The 9818-nt window shown below is 41.3% G+C and overlaps 1 protein-coding gene across 1 annotated transcript; it reads left to right on the top strand.

Annotated features, from left to right (window-relative positions):
* The first annotated feature begins 4657 nt into the window (after nt 1–4657).
* On the top strand, nt 4658–5574 carry OR10W1 (olfactory receptor family 10 subfamily W member 1). Its single transcript, XM_055258287.2, is given in 2 exon segments — nt 4658–5543; nt 5546–5574. Coding segments are annotated over 2 exon segments (915 nt in total).
* The last annotated feature ends 4244 nt before the right edge of the window (nt 5575–9818 follow it).

Below are 9818 nucleotides of genomic sequence, written 5' to 3'. Positions count from 1 at the left end.
CGCTATTAATAACATAACACTATGCTAGGCCACATAGCAGAAAGATAAAAATAAAGTCTCAGTTCTCTGGGGCAATAATAATTTGGGAATTAGGCTGAACCTAGGTACAACAGACACGGTAGGAATAGACTGGAAACAGAAGGCTTAAATGGCCTTAATTAGGGAACTTGGTGTTTTTCAGGAAATTATTTTGGGAACTGAGAATGTTACTAAGTGGTTAAATACTGGTCTTTACTTTGACAAGCATACACTAGACCCTCCATGTGGCAGGGGATTTCAAGTGGAGAGACAGTTTTAGTTTGGACTAATTATCTGGTAACAGGAGAGGAGGCCAACAATCACTAAGCTACCTTCTTCTGGGAGATGGAACTTATGAGACAAGACCCTAGATTACAAAGCAATTGACTTGCTCCATGGCTTTTGTTTGGGAGGTTACATAAGGCTCAGTCCCACTGGGCAGCCTCTCCAGGCTCATGACTCTCCCTTCTTGATCTACCGGAGCAATCAGACATCACTGCTAGGTCCTCTCTTTTATGAATATCTCAGAAGAGGCTGGCTCAGTGTATCTCTCTCCCTTTCCAAGTTTAAGGTAAGAGAATGTCTTACCTTCTTCTAGATTTGCAGTGTTCCAGCACTGACTGACATTGAGCTAGAAAAGGAAAATAGTGGCTTTACAAATAAAGACTCCAGGATTTCAGAACTGGTTCAGCCTATGACTTAACAGCGTTTTCTCTGAAATTCACTAGGAAGCCCAGTTTTTCTGGTTAGAATGGTAATAACTAATGTTGGTCAAAGAAATGTTGAGGGATTTAATAAATATAAATTTCTATAAGGTTTAAGGGTTAATAAAAACCTTTTATTCATATGGTACCTCATTTAATCTTCTGCTATAAAGCAGATGTTATTATCATACCCTTAATAGATACAATGAAAGCAGGGAAGAATTAACATTTATTATGCAACTAAATAGGTTTCATACATTAAACTAAGTGTTTTATAAATACTTTATCTCACCTAATTTCATCACAACTCCATTATGTAAGTATTATTATTTGCATCTTTTAAACATGAGGAAACAGAAATTAACGTGAGATGATCTTCCAGGGGATTATGTTATTAATAGTACACTGAGAATCTAGCTCAGGTTTGTTGAATGACAAATCCACTAAACCCCTTTTTTACACAATTCTTACTAGACATTTGTAGAACTGTTCTAGCCTAGAGTATCTGGATTTCCAGAATGAACAGAAATAATGTATCTCAGGACATTCTTGCCAACTTGAGGAAGGGTATCTGGAGAGGAAAGAAGGAAAGTGAGAGAATGATGTGAAGTTTGACCTGGAAACACTGAGATCTGGGGGGAGGTTTCTGGGGATGATGAAGTGTTCTTATCTTGCGTCTGTCCTATGCAACATATTTAGTAACAACTTGGAATGGCAAGTTGATGGATGTGTTGATAAAACAATTTTCACTGTCTTGGAACCATGAACTCCACTATTTTATCTGTCTAGATCTATTTAATGTAACCATTCCTGTGATTTGTCACAGGCTGCACAATTTTTTAAAAGATATTTTAAATGAGAACATTTCCAGAGCTTAAATTGTGAGACACATCAAAACCATGTCATATGAGAAATCGCAAAAGGAAATTAGGAAGAAAAAAAAACAGGGCTACAGGATAACAGCACTTTAGCATCTGGTGTTTTGAGTAGAAATGGCCATATTGGGCTGGGTGCGGTGGCTCGTGCCTGTAATCCCAGCCTTTGGGAGGCTGAGGCGGGTGGATCACCTGAGGTCAGAAGTTCAAGACCAGCCTGGTCAACATGGTGAAAGCCCATCTCTATTAAAAATACAAAAAATTAGCTGGGCCTGGTAATAGGCACCTGTAATCCCAGCTACTTGGAAGGCTAAGGCAGGAAAATCGCTTGAGCTCAGGAGGCAGAGGTTGCAGTGAGCCGAGACCGTGCCATTGAACTCCAGCCTGGGCAACAAGAGCGAAACTCTCCATCTAAAAAAAGAAAGAGAAAGAGGGAAAGGGGGAAAGAGAGAAAGAGAGAAGAAAGAAAGAGAAAGAAAGAAGAAGAAAGAAAGAAAGAAAGAAGAAAGAAAGAAAGAAAGAAAGAGAAAGAAAGAAAGAAGAAAGAAAGAAAGAGAAAGAAAGAAAAAAATGCCATATTGTGTCAAATAAAAGGAACATTTAGAAGTTGCCCAGAGGCAGGTTTCAGTTTATTACAGAAATGACTTTCAGAGAATCCAGTCTTTCCACAGCAGAGCAAGCAAACCAGGAGGTAATGGGATTCCCTGGGCATTGAAGGTGACCCAGTGTCTACATACTGTATCGGAAATTCAAGTATCTAATAATTGGGGATCAAATTGGCCATTTTTGAGGTCCCTTCTTGCACTTAGAATTTATGACATAATAACTCTGATGTAAATATTTTAAATATTTTATTATAGGTGGAGTATTCAGATTACAAATATTATAGAGAGCAGTGTTCAGATGATAACTATATGACATGATGGATATGCTGATTATCCTGATTTGATCATTCCACAATGTGTGTATGTATCAAAGCATCACATTGTACAATTATTATTGTCAATTAAAAACAAATATAACTTTTTGAAAAGATGATATGAGTGTAACAGACTACAATAAAATTCTCAGAAGTTGTCATTGTGACACAGATTTCAAAGTGTCTCTCTATAATAATGTAGAGGGTAGACTAGCCTTTAGATGTATGCCTGTTGTAGACTTCCATATGCTATGTTCTTGAATGATAGAATTCTTTCCACAGCGCAGCTCAAATCTTAGATATGAAGTTGTTTTATATAAGGACTCCTAAACAAGTGATTTATGAATAATCTTAAATCTTTCACTGCAAGGCAAAGTGAAAGTAGAAAATGAAGAAAATGTATAAATAACATTTTCAAGCTGTATTATCCATTCAACATATAATTATTGAGTGTCTAAACTTTGCACAACATTAGGCTTGCTTATATGGGATGATCAAAATGTAAATAAAGCAGAATGGCTGCCCTTGAATTTATAAATAATAATGATGATTATCTTTTATTAGGTTGCCATTACCATGGACAGTTCATTGTGATATCTTACATTACTATTGCATTTAAACTTACAGCAATTCTTTTGTCTAAGTATAATTATTATTCCCATTTTTCAAATACAGAAATTGTGGCTCAGAAAAATTATACATTACGTAACATCATGAAGCCAGGAGCTGGAATTATTCAAACCACATCACTTCCCTTCCCTGCTGATTTCACATTGATACACTGCCCCTCCTCCACATGATATAGTATAATGTGCAATACGCTAAGTGGCATTAGAAACCATTCAAAGCATTATTGAAGTTCAGCTCAGGAAAAGAGACCAACTGAAATAGATACCGCTTGTTAGCTGTTGGAAAAACAGCAGAGAGTCATTTCTGCCCTAGGTGCTCTTAATATTTGCAGCTGCCTACTCATATTTTTCCCCATGCTTGTGACACTGAGGTGGGTTTGGGAATAATTTTTACTGGAAGTGGTGCTTCTGGGTAGAGATTTCTCTTCAAATCTCATATGCAATAACAGGAAATACTAAAATTTGGCACGTTGAAACAAGGCCACACGTTATGCCTTTTCCACCTTATTTAATATGAGTTGGTCTGGGAAAATAAGTGGAATGGATGCCCTTTGCAAATTATGTCTGTTTATTAGAAGGTTTTTGTGGAAAAGATATGGCTTCTCGCTTCACATTAGCTTCTGAGAAATATGAAAAATAGATGGGCTTAGACTTTCATAGTCATGCCCAAATTCACAAGAAGGCTTCTTAGATTTCCAGCATCTTGGGATCACATATTTTCTCATACCTCCACCCACGCCAGGAGGAAACATATGATAAGACACCTTGTTTCCTTCAAGCCTTATACTTCTGGTCAGATAAGGTTAGAAAAACCAATAGTAGAGAGGGTTTTATTTTCTGAGGCATATCCCTGACACTGTCATACTCAGGCCTCTGTTAGCCCTTTGCTCCATGGGTAATTTTTTTCTTTCTTCACTTCCCACCACTAGTTTTGAGAGTTACAGTGACATATCACTTATTCAGTACCCCAGGAGACATCGAGTGTAAATATTAGGTTGGTGCAAAAGTAATTGCAGTTTTTGCCATCAAAAGTAATGGCAAAACTGCAACTACTTTTGCACCAACCTAATAAATATATGAATGAATAAGTGAATGAATAAATGGCTTATCTCCCTTACCTTAATGATTTCTAGCCCCAAGAATTCCTTGACACTTTCTTGTGAATTTGCTGAAAGAATTGAATTTTCATTCCACTCTTTCTGAAAATAGCTCCTAAATTCCACCCACTTCCTCTGCCATTTTTCTTCAATAGTATCTTACATAGTTTGGCCCAACTCTTGGCAGGTAGAAATTGAGATGTAGATATTAATGTGGAGAAACTTGGTAAAAGTGGAGAAAAGAAAAAGAACTAGTCTTGATCCTTCCAGTTTCTAACTCCGGTCCTGATTATATTAGATTCATGGCTCAGAGTGTAACTTAATTTATCTTCAGTCTGATTCTTCCTTCTGTACTTGTAACTCTCCACAGAGAAATACTGTTAGCTCAATGACCTGGGAAAATCACTCAGTGTTGATGGAATTTGTGTTCCTGGCCTGTCCCTCCTGCCCAGAACTGCGTATTCTGTCCTTCCTTGGGGTCAGCCTGGTTTATGGTTTGATCATCGCTGGGAACATTCTCATTGTGGTGTCCATTCGTACAGAAGCCCGTCTATGCACACCCATGTACTATTTCCTGGGCAGCCTTTCTGGGATTGAAATATGCTACACTGCAGTGGTGGTGCCCCATATCCTGGCCAACACCCTACAATCAGAGAAGACCATCACCCTCCTGGGCTGTGCCACCCAGATGGCTTTCTTCATTGCACTGGGCAGTGCTGATTGCTTCCTCTTGGCTGCCATGGCCTATGACCGCTATGTGGCCATTTGCCACCCCTTGCAGTACCCTCTCCTCATGACATTGACTCTTTGTGTCCACTTAGTTGTGGCATCAGTCATCAGTGGTCTGTTCCTGTCCTTACAACTGGTGGCCTTCATCTTCTCTCTGCCATTCTGCCAGGCTCGGGGCATTGAGCACTTCTTTTGTGATGTGCCACCAGTCATGCATCTTGTTTGTGCTCAGAGTCACATTCATGAGCAGTCAGTGTTGGTGGCAGCCATACTAGCCATTGCTGTGCCTTTCTTCCTCATCACCACCTCCTACACCTTCATAGTGGCTGCTCTGCTCAAGATCCGCTCGGCTGCTGGCCGCCACCAGGCCTTCTCCACCTGCTCTTCCCACCTCACTGTGGTGCTGCTGCAGTATGGCTGCTGTGCCTTCATGTACCTGCTCCCCAGCTCCAGTTACCACCCCAAGCAAGATCAGTTCATCTCACTGGTGTACACATTGGGAACCCCACTGCTCAACCCACTCATCTATGCCCTGAGGAACAGTGAGATGAAAGGGGCCGTAGGGAGAGTTCTTATAGGAACTGCCTTTCCCAGAACAGCTAGGAAAGATGAGGGGACAGCCTATGAGGCAAGTATTTGGTTCCAGTCCACCAAATCTCTATGAAACTGAGATTTCTATCATTTGGTGTTAAAACTCATCTAAAAGATGGTATAAATTATATGGATTCTGTTTATTGTACCAAAGATTTTTAAATATTTCTACAATTTGACTCAGTAATTTCTCTTCTAGGAAAGAACTACATGAGCATAAAGTGATATAAAGTGGCAAGTATAATACTTTGTCCAGTTACCAGCTGGAGAGAGATAGCTCACTCAACAGATTTTAACTAAAAAACATTTAAAAAGGGTTATCTGCAGTGGTTATAGGTAAGGAAATCAATCAAATGTGGCAGAGCACTAACATGCTAGCAATAGCAGGAAGCCTTCTCAGCCCTAGACCTAAAAGGCGTGCTGTAGAAGAAGGGTGCAACATTATCAGAGTCCAGTGACAGCTAGATTTAAGGAGATAAACCACTTGGTAGAAACTGTGGCATCAGAAATAAAAAGAAACTATGACAGAACTATGGCCATGCAAGGAAGACACAGTAAGGTAAATACCCCAGAGTCTCTTTGCTCAAAATTTTCCATTTCTTGCCCTGTCTCCACAGCCCAAACTTAACTGGCAGCAAGTGGGGAGGGGAGACTGGATGAATCAGTCCACAGAAGTCAGTCTCCTAGGGCACAGGGAAAGGCAGACAAAAACCTTGAGAACTAGGGACAAACAGAGAACAATCAGAACAAATTTGTGGTTTATTATAGCATCATACATAAAAATGAAAATAGGCCAGGTGCAGTGGCTCATGCCTACAATCCAAGTACTTTGGGAGGCTGAGGTGGGCAGATCATGAGGTTAAGAGTTTGAGACCAGCCTGGCCAACATGTTGAAACTCCAACTCTACTAAAAATACAAAAATTAGCCTGGCATGGTGGCGTGTGCCTGTAATCCCAGCTACTTGAGGGGCTGAGGCAGGAGAACCGCTTGAATCCAGGAGGCGGAGGTTGCTGTGAGCTGAGATTGCGTCATTGCACTCCAGCCTAGGGGACAGAGCAAGACTCCCTCAGTCTCAAAAAAAGAAAAGAAATTAATCCACTTTTCCTATAATAAGTATTGGTTAAAAAGTTACTATATAAAAAGATATTATTCAGCCTCAAATTTATATTTTCAAATACTAGTTATTAGTAATAGATAACATTAAGTGCTGCCTGTGTGCTAGAAATACATATTCTATCAATCTTCAAAAAGCTCATTAAGACTATTATCTCGATATCTCCCAAGCCAAGATGGCCGAATAGGAACAGCACCAGTCTACAGCTCCCAGCGTGAGTGACGCAGAAGACGGGTGATTTCTGCATTTCCATCTGAGATAACGGGTTCATCTCACTAGGGAGTGCCAACAGTGGGTGCAGGACAGTCAGTTTAGCGCACGATTCGTGAGCCGAGCCGAAGCAGGGCAAGGCATTGTCTCACCGGGGAAGTGCAAGGGGTCAGGGAGTTCCCTTTCCTAGTCAAAGAAAGGGGTGACAGACGGCACCTGGAAAATTGGGTCAGTCACACCCTAATACTGCGCTTTTCCAACGGGCTTGGAAAACGGCACACCAGGAGATTGCGTCCCGCACCTGGCTCGGAGGGTCCTAGGCCCACGGAGTTTCACTGATTGCTAGCACAGCAATCTGAGATCAAACTGCAAGGCAGCAGCGAGGCTGGGGGAGGGGTGCCCACCATTGCCTCGGCTGGCTTAGGTAAACAAAGCAGCCAGGAAGCTCGAACTGGGTGGAGCCCACCACAGCTCAAGGAGGCCTGCCTGCCTCTGTAGGCTCCATCTCTGGGGGCAAGGCACAGACAAACAAAAAGTCAGCAGTAATCTCTGCAGACTTAAATGTCCCTGTCTGACAGCTTTGAAGAGAGTAGTGGTTCTCCCTGCACACAGCTGCAGATCTGAGAACAGGCAGACGGCCTCCTAAAGTGGGTCCCTGACCCTTGAGCAGCCTAACTGGGAGGCATCTCCCAATAGGGACAGACTGACACCTCACTCAGCCAGGTACTCTTCTGAGACAAAACTTCCAGAGGAACGATCAGACAGCTGAATTTGCGGTTCACGAAAATCCACTGTGTTCTGCAGCCACCGCTGCTGACACCCAGGCAAACAGGGTCTGGAGTGGACCACTAGCAAACTCCAACAGACTTGAAGCTGATGGTCCTGACTTTTAGAAGGAAAACTAACAAACAAGAAGGACACCCGCAACAAAAACCCATCTGTACATCACCATCATCAAAAACCAAAAGTAGAAAAAACTACAAAGACGGGGAAAAAAACAGAGCAGAAAAACTGGAAACTCTAAAAAGCAGAGACCCTCTCCTCCTCCAAAGGAATGCAGTTCCTTACCAGCAATGGAACAAAGCTGGACGGAGAATGACTTTGACGAGTTGAGAGAAGAAGGCTTCAGACGATCAAACTACTCCGAGCTACAGAAGGAAATTCAAACCAATGGCAAAGAAGTTAAAAACTTTGAAAAAAAATTAGATGAATGTATAACTAAAATGACCAATGCAGAGAAGTGCTTAAAGGACCTGATGGAGCTGAAAGCCAACTTTCGAGAAATACGCGAAGACTACAGAAGCCTCGGTAGCCAATGCAATCAACTGGGAGGAAGGGTATCAGTGATGGAAGATGAAACGAATGAAATGAAGCGAGAAGGGAAGTTTAGAGAAAAAAGAATAAAAAGAAACAAACAAAGCCTCCAAGAAATATGGGACTATGTGAAAAGACCAAACCTACATCTGACTGGTGTACCTGAAAGTGATGGGGAGAATGGAACCAAGTTGGAAAACACTCTGCAAGATATTATCCAGGAGAACTTCCCCAATCTAGCAAGGCAGGCTAACATTCAGATTCAGGAAATACAGGGAATGCCACAAAGATACTCCTCAAGAAGAGCAACTCCAAGACACATAATTGTCAGATTCACCAAAGTTGAAATGAAGGAAAAAATGTTAAGGGCGGCCAGAGAGAAAGGTCGGGTTACCCACAAAGGGAAGCCCATCAGACTAACAGCTGATCTCTTGGCAGAAACTCTACAAGCCAGAAGAGAGTGGGGGCCGATATTCAACATTCTTAAAGAAAAGAATTTTCAACCCAGAATTTCATATCCAGCCAAACTAAGCTTCATAAGTGAAGGAGAAATAAAATACTTTACAGACAAGTAAATGCTGAGAGATTTTGTCACCACCAGGCCTGCCCTAAAAGAGCTCCTGAAGGAAGCACTAAACATGGAAAGGAACAATCGGGACCAGCCACTGCAAAAACATGCCAAATTGTAAAGACCATCAAGGCTAGGAAGAAACTGCATCAACCAACAAGCAAAATAACCAGCTAACGTCATAGTGACAGGATCAAATCCATAACAATATTAACTTTAAATGTAAATGGGCTAAATGCTCCAATTAAAAGACACAGACTGGCAAATTGGATAAGGAGTCAAGACCCATCAGTGTGCTGTATTCAGGACACCCATCTCACGTGCAGAGACACACATAGACTCAAAATAAAGGGATGGAGGAAGATCTACCAAGCAAATGGAAAACAAAAAAAGGCAGGGGTTGCAATCCTAGTCTCTGATAAAATAGACTTTAAACCAACAAAGATCAAAAGAGACAAGGAAGGCCATTACATAATGGTAAAGGGAGCAATTCAACAAGAAGAGCTAACTATCCTAAATATATAGGCACCCAACACAGGAGCACCCAGATTCATAAAGTCCTGAGTTACCTACAAAGAGACTTAGACTACCACACAATAATAATGGGAGATTTTAACACCCCACTGTCAACATTAGACAGAGCAATGAGACAGAAAGTTAACAAGGATACCCAGGAACCGAACTCAGCTCTGCACCAAGTGGACCTAATAGACATCTACAGAACTCTCCACCCCAAATCAACAGAATATACATTCTTTTCAGCACCACACCACACCTATTCCAAAATTGACCACATAGTTGGAGGTAAAGCTCTCCTCAGCAAACGTAAAAGAATAGAAATTATAACAAACTGTCTCTGAAACCACAGTGCAATCAAACTAGAACTCAGGTTTAAAAAACTCACTCAAAACCTCTCAACTACACGGAAACTGAACAACCTGCTTCTCAATGACTACTGAGTACATAACGAAATGAAGGCAGAAATAAAGATGGTCTTTGAAACCAATGAGAACAAAGACACAACATACCAGAATCTCTGGGACACATTC

Source organism: Symphalangus syndactylus, chromosome 1 (assembly GCF_028878055.3).
Source record: "Symphalangus syndactylus isolate Jambi chromosome 1, NHGRI_mSymSyn1-v2.1_pri, whole genome shotgun sequence".
NCBI classification, from domain to species: domain Eukaryota; kingdom Metazoa; phylum Chordata; class Mammalia; order Primates; family Hylobatidae; genus Symphalangus; species Symphalangus syndactylus.
The sequence above is the reverse complement of the archived record's forward strand: the minus strand, read 5'-3'. Positions and strand labels throughout refer to the sequence as shown.